The 18,791-nt window shown below is 33.0% G+C and overlaps 1 protein-coding gene across 10 annotated transcripts in view; it reads right to left on the minus strand.

Annotated features, from left to right (window-relative positions):
- The window catches only part of ppp1r12a (protein phosphatase 1, regulatory subunit 12A), a 95,086-nt gene that overhangs the window by 12,725 nt on the left and 63,570 nt on the right, over window positions 1-18,791 (minus strand). For 5 of the 10 annotated variants that reach the window (NM_001003870.2, XM_073945939.1, XM_073945938.1 and 2 more), the window contains 11 exons: window positions 17,988-18,209; window positions 16,206-16,294; window positions 15,262-15,378; window positions 13,346-13,489; window positions 10,394-10,510; window positions 10,162-10,308; window positions 8,380-8,470; window positions 7,264-7,443; window positions 6,590-6,755; window positions 5,219-5,346; window positions 4,370-4,432 (listed from right to left, as the gene is read on the minus strand). In NM_001003870.2, the coding sequence (NP_001003870.2) occupies window positions 4,370-4,432; window positions 5,219-5,346; window positions 6,590-6,755; window positions 7,264-7,443; window positions 8,380-8,470; window positions 10,162-10,308; window positions 10,394-10,510; window positions 13,346-13,489; window positions 15,262-15,378; window positions 16,206-16,294; window positions 17,988-18,209 (1,464 nt within the window). Of the gene's footprint in view, window positions 1-3,857; window positions 4,197-4,369; window positions 4,433-5,218; window positions 5,347-6,589; window positions 6,756-7,263; window positions 7,444-8,379; window positions 8,471-10,161; window positions 10,309-10,393; window positions 10,511-13,345; window positions 13,490-15,261; window positions 15,379-16,205; window positions 16,295-17,987; window positions 18,210-18,791 lie in introns of those variants that run through there. The other 5 variants (XM_021474999.2, XM_073945940.1, XM_021474998.3 and 2 more) reach the window with 3 other exon arrangements.

Here is an 18,791-nt window from a genome sequence, read left to right on the forward strand (position 1 = left end):
TCTGGGTCTGATCTTATTCCCCAGCTGCTCAGAGTACACACAGGGTACTGGAATGAGTTTGGATTGGCATTCCTACAGCTATTTTTGAAAGCGAGTAATATGGAGTGCGCATACTGTGATTAATATGCAGACTTGTCTGTTTGCATTAAAGTATTTTACTGTCCCCATTTTTTTTACTTCTGAACAACAAATTTCATATAAATTCCATTCAGATAACTTGAGTTCCAACACATTTGTTTTGATATGATATTTGTAGATTTTTTTTTAGTTCAACTCGGAAAATAAAAATGCCTTTGAATTGTAGGCCTGCCACAATAATCAATGCATCAACTAATTGCACAACACAAACATGACCTCAATTATTTTTGGTGATGCAATATATATCGCCCATACATAAAAGCAAATTCTAGCAACATTTTAGCTGATTGCGCAACATCTCTTTCTCTATTGGATGTGTGAGTATGGTTAAAAAACACTAGTATTTACTATAAATTACTTTAGTATATTTTCATATGGGTGTCTGACAACAGAAAATAGATTTGGTGGATCAGATATCAGCCTCTTTTTCTTTTTACCTTGCACTTTTTTGCTAACATTTATTATTATTAAGTTGTCTAGGATATGCATTTTCACATTCAGGTTCCAATGGCTAATTATTTAATTGTTAAAAGGACTATAATTAAATCAAATATTCTTAAGAATAAAACAATATTTGTTCTTTGGAGTGTAGAGTGGAGTGGAGAGTGTACTTGCATGGCAATGTTATTATAATGGGTAACACTTTACAATAATTGTTCATTAGGTAATGTTAGTTAATGTATTTACTAACATAAACAAACAATTAGTAATACATTATTACAGTGTTAATTCCTCTTTGTTAATGTTAGTTAAGGTAAATGTTCATGTTAACTCACTGTGCAATAACTAATGTTCACAAGCTCAACTTTGGATTAGTTAATGATGAACTACGGTTAATGCCTTGCAAGATTATTCATACTTAATGTTAGTAAATGCATTCCCTAACATTAACTAATGGACCGTTATTCTAAAGTGTTACCTTATACTGTCATTATATTATAAGTTTAAAAACATGGTCTTAAAATGACAATAATATTGTATATCTTAATATATTTTGATGCAATATATAGAACAACAAAAGATAGATATCATGACAGGCCTAATCAAATTGCAATTTGCAATGGTTTTCTTTACTGAAACTAGAATCCCTGATTTTCTTTGATTGGGAGAGCACTGATGTCATGCTGGGTCATTGGATATATAACACGTCGCACACAGAATAGTTATCACTATACTTTGAACAGCCACAGAAGACTCAATATAGCATTTAGCATCATTAATGCTATCCAGTAGAAATTCACCTCTATTTACCCATTTGCAGTGACTAGGCCTGTCACGATATCACATTTTTGTTGTCGGATATTGCACCATAATTTATTAAGATAAATGATATTATTGTCCCTTTAAAATCAATTTATGCTATTTATTATATAATGCAAGCATGAACATAATAGCATCATGATTTCAGTACATATTCAGATAATATTTTATTCTTAATTAGGCATTGGAATCAGAATGCCAAAATGCATGCTTCCTAAACAACTGAATAAAACCTATTAACAAAAAAGTGCAAGGTAGAAAGAACTAGGAAAAAAAAGTCACATGCTTAAAGTCAATTTAGACTTTCAAACCGAGGAACAGGACACAAAGCAGACCATATCCTCTACTAGATCTATTTTTAGTTGTTAGCCACCCACATAAAAATATACTATAGTATACTATACTATAGTAATTTATAGTAAAATACAATAGTTTTTTTTTTACCATACTGACACCTTCAATAGAGATTTGATGAGATGACAGAGACTGTGCAGTCAGCTTAAATGTTGCTGACATTAATTTAAGTATGGGCGATATACATTACATCACGAAAAATGATTAAAGTCATGTCCATGTGTTGTACAATAAATCAATATATTGATTATTTTGACAGGTCTATATGTAACCTACTTGTGCAAATACTTACGCATTTGGTGTAAATCCAGCATTAGACTAAGTATATCATTTTTAAAATGTCATGGCTAATACACTTTAAATATAAATACACTGATTTCATTTATATGTACAAGTTATCATGCTTTATTACTATTACAAAACATAATAAATTCCATTGAAACATGTTGATTTTTTTTAAATATTATGGCATAGTATTTCCTTAAAAACACAACCAAAATTGTCCGTCTTTTGTGTTTAATCCTGGCTAAAGATTGTAACTTTGATCTGAGAGCCTGTATGAAGTCTATGAGTATCTCCCAGGCAATGTCCCAAATGGATGTGCAACTCACTTCCTGTTCGCGATTGCCCTGGAAGCATAAAGCTGCACTTAGCTTTGTGTCAAAACTTCCTTTTCAATGGAGAGCAACCCACTAAGCGGAAATGTGTGCTATTAAGCCAACAAAAAAACAGCTGTCTCATAAAGAACCCAAAGACCCTGTTAGATTTTTCATTCATTCTGTGGCCCTCAAAACACCCCTCATCTAAAACCATTCAACCAAGAGATGATCTTTAGCTTTTACTTAGTCATATTTGAGCTATATTTCAACTCGGATGAGATGTTGTAACAGGCGCACTTGGAAAATTGCTGCAATCAGAGGATGATTTGAGGCGTCAGCTGGTTATTCTTCCACAAAAAGCAGTTTCCTGTTCTTCTACCAATGACCCAACGGTCAACAGCAAAGCTTTGTTCTCCTCTTAGTTTCCTCACGTTTTAATCACTTATTCCCAGTTGTCCGCCCAACTGTGTGTGATATGCTTCCAGGATCATGTTTGCACAGGATGTGGCGGATATTTATCTTATCCTAACTGTGACTCACAATATCACAACACTAACAGCTCAAATATACACCGACTCATGTGACTAGACACGTCGTCCTCTTATTACTGGAAGAGTGACTTCTACAGCCAGGAACTGATCACCGAGTGTGTTTACATGCACATTCCTAACCTGATTAAGCTTAATAAGCAGACAATGCATATAGTCATGTAAGCACAATTACATGAAGGAAGATCATAAACGGCATAAGTTGATCATCACAGCTAGACTTTTGCTCCTTACGCCAATTTCACTCTCAGCATACCAATTCACTAGCTTGCTTTTTGTTGGTTTACAGAAGTGCACATATGTGAACTGTGATAGCAATACATCCTTATAATGCTGATTATATACAGGGCAACTTTAAAAGCAATGTTGCTGGGCAACTTTGGGAAATGATGCTATCAATGAGCAACACAGAGTTAAATAACAGTTACTATTGCTTATTCTCGATAGGAAAGCAGCCAAACAGTCTATATTGCCCGACAACGTTGCTCAAAATGTCGCCCTTTGTATCATCAGCATTATTGTGAATATAAGGCCAACTCGACAGAGCAAATATTTTGCAAGAAAGGTGGAAATACACCACACCTCAGTTTTCTTAATGCAAACAGTTTTAGAAAATGTGTTCTAATCAACATGCAGCAGAAGTAAAAGTGCTACAGTCAAAATTCAGCATCTTGAAATAAAATTATGAATAATTCAGATGCAGAAACCTGTAAATGTCGACTGAAATTCTTCAATAATGAGTATTTCTACCAGGCTCCTGTGTGTAGGTTTAATAATTTTAATTTAATGGCAAAGAAAACATTCTTTACATGGTCTTAAAAATAAAATAAATCAACTAAAATATAAGAGTCTGAAAAAAATGCTCATTATCAATGGAACTTTCAGCTCTTGCTTTGTTTTTAATAATTTACTGAACATGACAACTGACATAAATAAAACACAATCTTAGATGTGCAAATTATGACGAGATAAAATTGTTTATTGATATCATCCTGCAAACATGTCTTCCTTGCTTTACCCGGTAATGAGTTTGCTGGTAAAACACCAGATTGCTTGAATAAGCTGGATTTTGTGGGTTATCAGCACATTAGTGTGCATGTAAACACACTCGCTAAAACATTCCTGTAAAAGGTGACAGTCGCAGGCTGTGAATCAGGTCCCCTTTCATTTTTAAGATGACTAATGCTGCTGGGACAATTCCAGGAAGCTGGAGAGGGAGGAGGAGGTCAGCAGACAAACGGTAACATGAACTAATTGTTCATCCTGCCAGACATGAAGGAAAGTCAACCTGTTCTGACTATACAAGGTGAAACCCGTAAAAAAAAATAAAAATAAATAAATAAATAAATAAATAAAAAAAGAGAGTCAAACTTAGTATGTATTTAGCAAAAAATAAAGAAAAAAAGGCAATTATGTATTAGTCTGCTAGATTTGGGATGGCAGATGTATTGTGGGTAAGCTGATATTCACCTGAGGCTCTCCTTTAGTGCTGCCTTCTGAATCTGAGGGATGATCTGGCTCATTTTCGTCGCTCTGTAAAACACATGAAAACAATTCAAGTTCTGATAAAACTTTGAAACAATGTTCTAATCAAGCAGCGATCATCATCTCAAAATAAAACAGTTTTTTAAACAGGAAAAAAAGTTAAGACATGATATTTTGGACAGTTCTATCAGTATTTGCTATTGGCTGATCTCACATAATTACTCAACATAAAAATGGTCCATTTAGACTTTATTGTGACTACAAGTAGTTTAAAGGAAATTAATTAATTCTAAACTATTTATAAATCTTAGTTGATGTAAAGAATGTGCACTATCACAGTTTTTTTGGCAAGCTAACATGATAAAGCCTGTCACTCAATATTCACAACAAACAAATTTTTAAAATCCAAAAACATTTACAACATGATGAAGTCAGCCAGACTTAATTTAATTGAAGTTGTAAAAAGAAAGTAACATCACAACAGAGGATTATGCAAATGTGTGCATATTCAATTTAATAAGACCTATTTATGCATATTTATACATAAGATAAAAAAAACCTGTTACAAAAAAGGCCTTTGTGAGTCAAAGTATGGTAAGTTTTTCCCCAATTCCCTGCAGTGTCTTGCCTTTACATTTTAAAACCAGTCACTATTCACTAAATTTACATAAATGCATTGGCGTAAACAACTTTCTTTCCCATTAACTAATCAGAATTAATCTAAAATACTTATAAACATAATAGTTTTAAATGCTGAACATAAATCTGCTAGGATGTTTTAAGCATAGGAAAGACCGTGTGTGTGTGCGTTCATGCAAAGGAGGTTTCTCTTACATCCTGGGTCCAGAAGGACACTCCAGTGGATCGTCTTTTCTCTCGAGGTCGTCTGCGGTCGCGTATAGAGCGTGGCTGAGACTTGTCATCACCGTCTCTATCCTCATCTTTCTCTTTTCGATCAGATTCTGGGCAGGAAACAGACACGTGATATTTTTATGAGTACACCAAAACACTAACAATACACTTAAAGCACAAGTGGAAATCCCCATTTTATTTAAGACTGTGACAGAAATCCTGGGCAAGCTGAAGGAAGAAAAATAAATGTCAAAAAATGAATTGAAAGCCTAATGCCAGTATTCTTTGTATACTGTTATGGTTTGTGGGTTTCAGTGTAACTAATATAAACTGGCTGCATATCAAACCAAATACACTATTGTGCAATTTCTGTATTTATTTTTAAGAAATGTATATTTCTTTCAGCAAGAATTTACTGGATTGATTAAAAGTGACAACGATTTCAATTTCAACCATCAAATAAAACGGTTTTCAACACTAAAATCAGCAAATAATTTTTTTTATTTCAATACAATACAAAGGCTTGTGTGCTTTTTAAGTCCTGGGCGAAAAATTTTTTTTAAAAAAATTATAATTAAAAGTATGATGGTTTAAAAAAGGTAACTAAAATATGTATCAAAACAAAATATCAAAACCATCTTCACTATATACATGCACGCACGCACACACACACAGGAAAAAAAATATTCACTTGTCATTTTTGAGATTTGCTTAAAAAAATATAAGTCTAATGGAACAAAAGCATTTTTTAAATTTAGATTGCAATTATAATAAATATTTGTAAAAGCTAGTACTCAAAAATGAGTTATTTCTTCTGCATTGAGCAATAAATCTCCACATCAGCAGAGGAGTTTGATTTCAGTTTTATTCTTATATTCTAATGGGTTTTGTAGAGGAATATTTTCTTAAATAATCAACCAAACAAAACACAAATTGTTACTCTACTTCCAGTGTTTTCTGAATTATGGAGTGATAAACAGATACCCAAAATGCTCACTTTTTTCACTCTAATATGCCAAAAACAAGAATTTTGACTTTGCATAGAAATTATTGCCAAAGAGACATCAAAATGCACATACATTTTAGAAAATACTTATGCGCAAAACTGAGTAGAACTTTTTATCTTAGAAGAAAAAATGTGGAAAAGAAACACATTTACAAAATAAATTCCAGCATGTACATAAAGTCATGTGATTTTTTCATTTGTAAATTGCTTTGGATAAAAGGGTCTGATTAATAAATACATGTAAAGGAGATGATTATTTCTACCCTATTCAGCTGCATTGACTTGCCATAAATGTTCAACTTAACTGGCCAGTTCATATTTGTTAATATTTGTTGATATTTGTGTACCTCTGTCGGTGTCGCGTGTAGATCGGCTGTATGTTGAAGTGAGCCCCGTCAGGCTGTTGGGTCGGTTCAGAGACGAGGTGCTGTACAGAGAAGACGAGCTACTGGATGAGGATGAAGGGATGGTGGAGGACGCTGTGGTGCTGGAGGCCAACGAGGTGCGATACTTCTGAAGGACAAAAAGCAAAATGAGAAACTTGGATTATTTTACTTGTTAAACTGTAAAAAAAAAATGATTTTTAAAAAAAAAACTATGTACAATGAAGTGTCCTTATTCTCCCCACAGTTCATCCATCATTAATTAAAAGGCAACTTAATAAAAAAAAATTTTTAGCAAACCTTAAATAATGACTATAATTAAAAAAAAAAAAAAACATTTTCAGAGCAATATTGCTAACACATTCTGAATATTATTTTACTGTATAGGAAATACATAGAGAAAATTAATCCAAAGGAACAAAATACGGTTGAAATATGGTTGTGATACTTAAGTTAAGTTGAAATACCAAGAGTAGCGTTATTGATGTATATGGATTCAAATGCAGATCTGGATGTCTCTGCATTTTATATGATTAGTTTCAGTTCTTTTGAATGGAAACTTAAAAAGAGTAAGCAATAATTTGAAACAAAGTAGCCGCTAGTAGTAACACAGAAGTGTAACTGGGAGTTTCTCTAACCTCTTCAAAGCTACGATAGCGCGACCTGTAGTCATCCTCCTTGGTCTCGGTCTCTTTCTTCTCCTCCTGTTTCTCCTTGTCCTGTTTCTCCTTCTCTTCTTTTTCATCTTCTCGAGGCCGTGTGGGGCGACTGCGACCGATGGTCTTCTCGGCCTCCTGGAGGTCTGTCAATGTCACACCCTAAAAAAATGACAAGTTTAAAGGGTTAGTGTTATGTTGTTCATTTCTGCTAAAATAAGACAAGATATGTAGACCCATGATCAGTGTAATTGTAAAAAAAAAAAAAAAAAAAGTGTAATGTTCTAACATTTTGCTAATACTACATGAAACAAATACACAATTTTATTAAAGATTTGGACAGTGTATGGTAAAAAAAGGTTTTAAATACATATCACACATATTTTAAAATTGTAATAACATTAGAATATACTAATATTTTAAATTAAACTTTTTTTATTAAAAAAAATTCATATTTATTGCTTTTAATTCAATTTTATTAAAAATGCAACATTTTTTATTATTATTATTACAATTATACACAAAAGCACAAAGAGATTAGCATTTCAGCTCTACAAATGCATCAAACTTAGCTTTTCAAATAATGTTTAGACAAATAAAATTTGGGTTTTAATATTAATTAAATAAAATTGCATAATAAAAAGCTGATTTTGCACTGATGTTGTAAATTTCAATCTGTATTATTAATGATAATCATAATAATAATAATATGAATATAATTAGACTTATTGAATTAAAACTAAAAGTACAATAAAGATGGAAGATGATTCACATTTTAAACATTTAACTACCTACATTATCTAAAAATAGGTCTTACCACATGATAACGTAACACACAAGTAAATCATGTATAATGTAATGTTTATAGTGGTTTTTTAGAGCTGGTAATTATTACATTTAGTTAGTGATTTTTCTTTAAAGCTTCTGGTCAATCTCTCCTCTATTATAAACACTAATTTGTCCAATAGTTTCCCACCACATTTCAAAACCCTGGTTTATAATAAACTAAAAAGCTGAAGCTAAACCCAATAAAATCTTCCAATGGTTTGTAAACTGTTCTGCACTTGTGTCTATTATTAGATGAGTGTCTAGACTTGCCTGTGTAGATCTCCTGGACTGTCGTGCCTGTCTGGATCTGGCTTTCCTCTGAGACTCAGATTCTTCATCTCGTACTGGAGTGAGGTACGATCTACACACACAAACACACACACACACAGCCCTGCAGGTTAAACACAGCTGAAGCAACACATGCTTATGTTCAAGCAGTTTTCATAAAAAAAGGCTTTGGAAGAATGTGTAGGAAAGTTTCCACTTTATTAGAAACTACAAAACAATGTGTTGTTTAATGATCAGCAAATCTTGGTACAAATCATAAAAGTACTTTGCAAGCTTTCTGTTGACTATCGTAATTTTCCTAAAATGATGTTCAGATTGCACACTTATTGCCTAGGTTGTGTTATGGAATGTCGTGTTGTTTATTGTCATTTTAATTAAGAACCAAATAAATAAGTACAACAAATATTCACTTTGTAACAGAAATGTAAAAAATATGTTAAAAACTATTTGAGAAAAAAGCATTTAAATATATATTGTGATTATAAATTAACAGACATAAATTGAATAAATGAATGAAACATCTAAACATGTATTTTGGATGTTTTCTTTCTAGTAGTTTTAAAAACACTAAATGATGAACAAATAATCAAAACAAAAAGCAAACCAAAACAAAGCACTACTAAACAACCAAAAGAAAAAAAATATATAATAAAAATAAAAAAGTAAATATAAAATATATATAAAAACAAAGAATAGACAAAACAAACTAACAAATACCAATAAAAGCTAACTAAAAATAAAATTAAAATAAACAAAGCACTAATAAACAACCAAAAACAAAAATGAAACAAAAAAACAAATAATAAAGTACACAAAATATGTACCAAAAAACTCCAGACAACAAACAAAACAAAAAAACTATACCAAAAAACTAAATAAAAATAATAAAGCATGAATTAAAATAAAAAAAAACAAAGCACTAATAAACAACCAAAAACAAAAAGGAATCAAACAGACAGACAAATAAACAAATAAAAAATAAAAAATAACATGTATAGCAAAAAACACCACTAAATACACAAAATAAATCCCAAAGAAACTAACTAAAAATAACAAAACATAAATTAAAGTTAAAGCAACCAAACAAACCAAAAAAATGTAAAATAAATATAAAATATTTACCAAATAAAGCACCACAAAAAGCTAGTCAAAAACCCCCCCAAAACAAATTAAAATTAAAACAAACAAACAAACAAAGACAAAACACACAACATACACCTAAAAATATATATAAAAACAAACAAACAAACAAACAATAAATATTAGGTCAAATAAAGTGATTTCTAGTTAATCAGAGCATCCCTAAAGGCTGGTTTAAACATCTGCACTAATCGATTGCATTTATACTTCTGCGGGCAGGCTGTGTTGTTCTGCAATAACACCTCTGAAATGCTAGCTGGAGTGGGAACCAGCGGACGAGCAACAACATTTATTATAAGGTAAACACAAAACAAAAGTTTCCATCTGAAGCTCCTTCACAGGACTCGACACTTGTAAACACTCACTTCTCCAAGCTCGCAGCACTCTGCACCACCCACAATTGTCACCGCTACCAAGCAGATCAATCATAGAGCTTGCGGTATGCATTGCTGTGACGTGTAGTTACATTTTATGAGAGGTTCACGTGAGCATAAGCGTTAGCCTTGGCAAGGGCTATGCGACTGCACAAAATCTGCCGCAGAGCATACATGTGCGATTGATGCAAAAGTCTAAATCAGCCTTAACTGAAAGCATCAGAATCATCCGTGATAATGTGTGGTGTACCTGCGTCTCTCTCGCCCGTCAGAGCCCAGGACAGTTCCAGTGGTGGATGTGGTAGTGGTGGTGCCTGCAGTGTTGATTGTAGGGATAACGGTTGCCGACTCTTTCTCCTTCTCTTTCTCCTTCTCTGCGCTCTCCTCTGCCCAATACCTGTTACACATCCACACATTTCATTACCACACCAGACTCTGAGTGTTTACTGTCAATGTTGTGTTATAGAGAAGTGTGTTTGTACCGGGACAGCAGGCTGCGGTGTCCTGTAGGTGAGGTAACAGAGGAGGTGGTGGTGGTCGTTGTTGTGGACGAGGAAGTAGAACTCAAAGGATCTTCATGTCTTCTTCCAAATGAGCCGCTTTGGAGAAACCCAGATAATAATGATGGGAATAAGTACGGTTCAAAGTCAGAGAGAGAGAGAGTGTGTGTGAGAGAGAGAGAGTAAGAGACACACAAGAGAACCACAAGAGAGTTCCCACGCTCTTAACTAATACATAAAAAAACACAAAAACAAAATCCACAAACACCAAGCAAAGAAACATAACACAACACAAAGAAAATAAAATAAAACAAGAACAAGGTTCTAATAGTTTTATATTTTTCATTAGTTTTAGTTTTTATTTAATTTTGACTATTTAGTTTCAAGTTTTAATTAGTTTTTAGAAGTATTTTTACTAGTTTTTATTAGTTTCTATGTTTTGAAATTGCTTAGTTTTAGTTGAGTTTTTATTAGTTTCACTATTCATTTTATTTGTTGTTGCTTTTTCTAAAAAAGGATATTTGTTAGGTGCAAGATTCAAAATCATCAAAATAAGTACTGTATTATAAAAACTCAACAAAGGATACATTTTTGAAACAGAGGACACATGAACACTACCATCTACCCATGCTGAAATTCAAATTCAACAGCCTATGAAATAGCAGCCCTAAGCACAATATGTGTGCAAGGCTGCCTCTGAGGTTAGATGCACACAGTAGTGTTGGGAAGTTCGAATCTTTAACGTGAATCAGATCTTTTGCGACAATCCTCCCATGTTAGGGCTCAACATATCAAAAATACATAGTCAGTAATCATAATTTAAGTCAGTTAAAACATCATCATGTTCTGAAAAGTTTCTTACAATTAAGTTTTGCAACCCAACTAAAGCATGATTCACTTATTTAGATTCCATTACGATTGTCTGTTATGAAATAAACTTACGTTTTGCTGGATCAGAGAGGGGTCTGGATGTAGACCTGGTGCAGTGCAATCTGAGCTGCATCCAATGGATTTTAATGTGCTCACCTAACCCCACACACCTATCCCTACCCCTCACAGTGACCTTAACAGCTCCATTGAGTGCATTGTGTCTTACATGGCATCTCTAAGATATGCAATCTCAGCTTGCATCCAGATACTATTGCCAAACTCTCTTATTGACCTTGGTAAACCCGCGCTACAGTTGTTCAAGTTTACTTCAGTCACAGCAGGCAGTCGTTTACTGTTTGTGTTCAGTTCACCTGCTGAATTATGCATGTGCAGTATTATCAATTCACTGGTTCTCAAATCTGATTTCTGTGTACTGTTCAAATAACTGAATAATCCAGAGAAACTGGTTTATTTTGAGTCAGAGTGGGGTATCCGGGATGTTAAAAAGTAAGCAGTTAGTAAATAAGTGCTTACTGGAAAGGCAAATTGTTTTAAATGATTCAGTTCAATTTAGTGAAATAGTTTCACCGGTTCTCTTAGAGCAGGGATGTCCAAACTCGGTCCTGGATGGCAGGTGTCCTGCAGATTTTAGCTCCAATTTGCATCAACACACCTGCAAGGTTGTTTCTAGAAAGCTTAGAAAGAGCTTGATTAGCTAGCCCAGGTGTGTCTGAATGGGGTTGGAACTAAACTTAGCAGGACACCGGCCCTTCAGGACTGAGTTTGGACACCCCTGACTTAGAAGATCTGATTAGAAAGAATGATTTGTTTGTTATTAGGCAGAAATAAAACCCTTTATTGGGCACAAATGTGTTAAAATTAATACTTTTAAGTCTCTCCCATGGTCATATTTAATGCTTTCACTGTGCTGCTGTCATGTCCACTTGTTGTTTTTGTCACGGGAGGACTGGAGGAGAACAGGCAGGTCTGGCCAATGACATAAAGATTACAGAATCTGGGGTGTCGCACAGGTCAACACCAAGCAGCGAGAAGCAAATAAATTTATTTCTAAAAGGCTTACATAAGGCTTATGTATTAAATGTATTTACAAAGATGAAAACGAAAGACATTTTGCTATAATCTTAGTTAGCTTCAGTTGGTTTTGTATATACACAATACAGTTTCAGTTAGATCTAGTTTTTTTTGTTTTAAACTCATTTTTATTTTTATTTCAGTTAACAAAAATGTTTTTAAATTTTAGTTTTTGTTTTTTCGCTCATTTTCGTTAACTGTAATAACCTTAAACAAAAACAAAGCAAAAATAGAGCCAAACTAACAAAAACAAAACCAAACACAATCAAAAAAACAAATGAAACATAGCAAAATAAAGAAATATATCCAAACCTAACAAAAAACTAAATGAAGAAACAACAACAAAGCATCAACAACAAAAAACAAACCAACTCAAACTAAGGGAAACAAACTGCACAATAAATAGATAACAATAACAAAAAAGTAAACTAAAATCAAATGTAAAAAAGAAGAACAAAAAAAAAGAAAATATATATGTATATAAAGAAGAAACAGCAACATCTATAAAACATAAAATTGAATAAAAAAAATTATATTCTTTTGGCAAAGTCCGCCAGTGCCAGCACAATAAATAACACAAATACAACAACAACAAAAACACTATAAACTGAAATCAAACTCAACTCCCCCAAAAGAGAGAGAGAGAAAGAAACATCTATAAAACACAGCTAAATGAACATTAAATAATAGAGCTGGGCAATATATCTATTATTTTTATTTCTTTTTATTATTATTATTTAACTGAAGGAATATTTTGACGCAATTAAATAAATGCAGTCAGGTCAAAACTTGTATGTATATAATACACTGTGATTTTTATAGAACATTTTAATAAAATATCGGCTATAGAATTATTGGCCAGTACTATTACAATGTCCAGTGTAAAACTACACAGCCTACAGACAGTAACAATGGCAGCTGTGAGGGAACACAGAGACAGATGAAGGAGGTGGCGTGTGCTCGGGCTGGTACCTGCGGTGAATGCTGTAAGACTGGTAGTAGGAGGAAGGCTGCCAGGCTTTAGAGTTGTTAGGCTCCAGGCTGGAGGCGGAGGAGGATTTGGCGGGCAGGTCGCGAGAGCTAGACGTGCGGCCTAACGCTAGCGTGTGTGACGTACTGCCGTGTGGATGTGGCAGGGTGAAAGAGGTGAGTTAGCAGGGAGCCAACAAACAAACACACATTAAAACTTGAACACACAGAGACAAACGTTACATGGTGTCTGAAGCACTGACTGGCTTGTGTGGGGCTAGGTTTCTTATAGAGGCATAGATTGGGATATGAATAGTCAAATAGCATCAAATAACATCATATATGGAGATGAAAGTGAAAAGCTGGTTGTAATCTAGAAAGCATTAGCAGGTTTATGTAATAAAGGTCTAGCACTTCAGCATGCTTCTTTTGTTATTAGAGTCTGAAACCAAACCAGGCGGCAAAAGTGCATTCATGCACATTCAGAGTTTCATAATGGAACAAAAGCTCATGGCTCATTCTGATGGTAATGAGTGCTTTTTCATCTTTTAATAGAGTTTTTAAACTAGTCATTTGGGAGAATTGTGATTGTTTTTATGTATGATTTTTACAATCATCAAATTTAGCATGCAAACTCAAATTATTGATGTTTTCCGTTAATGCATTAAATAAGATAACATCTTTATTTATTTTGTAATTTATATATATTTAAAACAGGTAAAAGGCTTTCTCAAAATTCCCAATAGAACAAAACATTCCTCACTGGGGTAGAAGTATTACATTGCATTAAAATATAAATTGAAAATATATATTAAATATACATTTAATGCAATATTTATTTATTTTTTAATTACAGTACTGTATAATTTCGCTTTATATTATAGCACAATTAAATAAAAAAAAATGAGGTCAGTAAGATGTCTTAATAAGGTTAATAAATAGATTTATTCTAAAATAGTATTTTTTTTTTCAATGTATATTACAATTTTATTTCTGTGTAGCTGAATGTTTAGAAGCCATTACACCAGTTTACAGAATCACATTGCAGTGATTGAGCGGATTTCAACTAATAATAATGTCGTAAGCAGTTAATACATTTGTCAAAACAGTGATGCATTATTTTTTTGTGGATTGTTTTTTTATATATATATATACACACACACAATCCGTAATGGTCCTCTTATTACTTAAATACTTTTAAAATATCACTTGTTTTTTTTCGCCCTTTTACTGGTATACAAGTCACACTTTACAAAACGTTTCATTAGTTAATGTATTTACTAACATGAACTACGTATAAACAATACTTGTGCAGCATTTACTAATCATTCTTCAACATTTACTAATGCATTATTAATATTCAAATTCATGCATGTTAACATTAGTTAATGCCCCATGAGTTAACAAATTAATAATGACCAACTGGATGTTCATCAACTAATGTTAACTCACATGAACAAATACTGTAATAAATGTATTGTTTATTATTTATGCAAGTAAATGCAAACTAATACAACCTTTTTTAAAGTGTTACCAGCATATATTAAAAATATATTTTGACCAAATACGTTAAATAGTGAATGATTTGGCATTTTAAAAAGTTTGAAACCTTGATTTTAGACAGTTACATGCATGTTAGAAAAATGATTATCATGCTCAAAAAACTGTATGAAGACAGGGAGTAGAGACAAATTCTACAGGTCTACTTGAGTTAGCTTTAAATTAGTTAAACATCAACCCTTACAATATTTATGAGACTGTTATGATGCTTTAGAATCACAATCAAACACAAATGCAAGCTGAGAGCAGGTGCTAAAAGTTTGTCAGTAAAAGGTGCTAGAAGCATCTGAGAAAGCAGCAGCAGTAGCAGAAGCATTGACTGACACACCAATAAAACCAACACCGAGTAAAACGCTAACCTGCGCTGATAGCTGGAGGTTCTGTTTGTTGAGGCCGTTCCATCGCTGTTCTTCAGGTCTTCTTCCCAGCGTCTCCTTGTGTACGAGCCGCTACGTACCAGACTAGCAGCCGAATCCCTGAGAAGCACATGCTACATAAAGTACCTCCAATACAGTAATGGTCTAACATATTAGTACACTTGTTAGTTTTTTTAAACAGCCTTCTTAAAGGAACACTAATATTACAACTTCCCTAGAGTTAAACAGTTGAGTTTTCCCATTTTTAAATTCATTCAGCCAATCTCTAGGTCTTGTTAGAGCCCTTTTAGCTTAGCTTAGCATAGACTATTGAATCAGATTAGACCATTAGCATCTTGCTCAAAATAAAAAAGATAATTTCCTTATTTAAAGCTTGACTATTCTGTAGTTTTATCACATACTAAACCAGACAGAAAATTAAAAGTTGCTATGTTCTAGGTCGATTTCAAGTCCTTGTCAAATAAATACATTAAAAAATGTAAATTTATTCCACTAACAAACTTAAAGGGATATTTCACTCTAAAAATGAAAATTCTGTCATTATTTACTAATCCAAACCCATTTAAGTTTCTTTCCTCTGTAAAAAAACAAACAAACAAAAAAAACTCTGAAGAATGTTAGAGGGCAGTTTAGACTATAGTGCTTTCCCCCCAACATTTTTCAGAATATCTTATTTCATGTTTAACAAATGAAATAATATCATAAAAGTTTAAAGCCACATGGGTGTGACTAAATGGTGAGTAAATGTTTTTTATTTTTGAACGAACCTTTCCTTTAACTTTACACAACTGGAAAAAGACATAAATATTTGACAGTGATATTCATCTCTCCTGTAATCTGAATGTGTGTAGAGTAATTCTCCTCACACTGCAACACAGCCCACAGAGCAGCAGGAGGCGCTCTTAACAACACAAAGCTCTCTTTACCTGTTTTCCTTCTCATCGATGTCTGAGGTGCTAACATGTCTCCTCGGTATAGTTGGTGCAACATATGCCAGGCGTGTTTTCTCCTTCTCCTGTTGTAAATAAACCAAGCTAGTATGAGATGACAAACAGCTCCAATCTTCAAAATGTTTATGAAAAGATATAAATCAAGCAATATACAATATATATAAATCAAAACAATGTAAATCAAGCAGAAAATTAATCTAAAAAATGATTTGTTAACACTTTAAAGGTGTCCTTGCCACGTTCCATGTACTTACTATAGTAATAACAAATATGCATAATAACATGCTAAACATTCTAACCCTAACCATTCAGTAACTATGTGTAGTTAATTATTAATACTCAGTAGTTAAATATTCACACTGTGACAAGAACATATTAAAATAAAGTAACCAATTATTTTGCTTCTACATATTTTTATTATTACTATTTATATTTTACACATTAAAAACACTGAATTAAAAAAAATTATAATAATAATACAATTTATTTTCTTAAAATAAAGATGTAGATTTAAACTTAAAACATTTAAAAAAGGCAATACATTAATTTTTATTTCATTTAAGTGAATATACTTTTAATTTAGTTGATTTGAAATAACCAGGGTCAGACAGAATCTGCAGTCAATTTTTTTTCTATTTCTGCGCTAAATTTTGAAAAGAATCTGTGGATTTATGCAGAGTATTTTTTTGGGGAGTATCATAACTAAAAACCTAATAAAGCATATGAAATAAAAAGAATTATATTTTAACTTTTAATCAATGTTTACGATGCAAATACAATTAGATCCTCTTATATGATAAACAAAAGAATTCTCTCATATAATACCTTTACGAAAAGACAAACAATAGTACTGTACAAACTGCACTGTAAATAAATCATATAAACATTTCCATATTAGTCAATAATATTACTGAAATTAACTTAAAAACGGAATAAATATAAATTTACACACATTTACACAAGAAATAAGAATGCATGATTGGCTAAAATCTGCAGAAACAGCCCTAGAAATAACTTATTTAGCGTTACAAAGTTCTAAAATAATCATAACTGTTATACCAAACTGTGCAATAAATGTATTTAAGTATTTATTCATTCCTTTTTTAGATTTTTAAGTGTCTTTTTTGTGATTTTAATATGTTTATATTTTTGTATATTGAAATTTTTATACATTTATGAAATTACTGAAGCTTATTTATTATATTAGGTTATTTAGTGTTTTCTGATACTTAATGTTCTTGCTGGGTGTCAATGGCCCCGTTTACACTGCCAGTTAAATGTGATCCAATTCCGATTGTTTGCTCATATGTAACACAGATCGGATCTGTTCTATGACCGTGTAAACATGCATGCATTCGGATATTTAGAGATCGGTTTTAGGCCTCCTTCATATGTGGAAATAAATCAGATATAGATCGGATATTTGACAATGCGACTGTCATGTAAACAGGCAGATCGGCTATATTGAGGCATTCCGTTCTGTACATCATTAAACTTGCGACAATGTGGTGCTTCTCCACGGTTTGACAGAAAGAAGAGCGTATGTGGAGATGGCGACGCGGTAAACAACATCAGAGGAAATGTAACGTAACTTCGCTCTGCATTACATCTACTCAGATGTTTTGAATGACAAAACAAAGTTAACTAAAAGAAGACTGAACCCAAATATATTATGTGTTTGGATGACTATGAGGGTGATGAATAAGTGGTAGGTGAATATTTATGGTAATATTTCCACTAAAGTAAAGTGCAAGAGACCTTTTCCTTGTCCTTGTTGTCCAGTGAGGATGAGAGGCGAGGGGAAGAGGCAGAGCGCATCACCCCGGCTGTGTCTTTCTCCTTCTGTGCCTCTTTGGTTGTGCTGATTTCTGCCAGAGCTCCGTAACTGCCAGTTTTGCGCAGACCCAAACGCCACGATGCAGGAGACTCATCCTTCCTGTCCTCCTCTTTAGGAGACAGCTTCCCTGCAGGTGTGCTCACCTGAGGAACACAGACACTAAACTTAGCTCATTCCGCCTATGAAGTGTCCAAATTAGGGAATGTCAACACTGCGAATTTGAAGAGTTCAGATCATATGACGAGACCACAGAAAGCACACACTGTAAATCCACATTAAGGAGTGCTCATGTGTGCTCATGGGTGAGAGATCAGGGATTTTGACAGGTTTAAGCAGGACATAAAAAATGTGGACTGCAGGGCTGGGCAACCTCTGAAGTTTTTAATGATTTGAAACATAATTCAGTATTTGTATGTACATATGCTCCAAAATGGTCTAAACTAATTATAAAAACTAAAATAAGAACATAGACAGACAGACAGACAGACAGACTAGATAGATAGATAGATAGATAGATAGATAGATAGATAGATAGATAGATAGATAGATAGATAGATAGATAGATAGATAGATAGATAGATAGATAGATAGATAGATAGATAGATAGATAGATAGATAGATAGATAGATAGATAGATAGATAGATAGATAGATAGATGTGTGTACATCTATTTCTATATTTTCCCAATAATTGCCATGAATAAATATATATTTTTAAGTTCATAT

This window comes from Danio rerio, chromosome 4, assembly GCF_049306965.1.
Source record: "Danio rerio strain Tuebingen ecotype United States chromosome 4, GRCz12tu, whole genome shotgun sequence".
Lineage (NCBI taxonomy): Eukaryota > Metazoa > Chordata > Actinopteri > Cypriniformes > Danionidae > Danio > Danio rerio.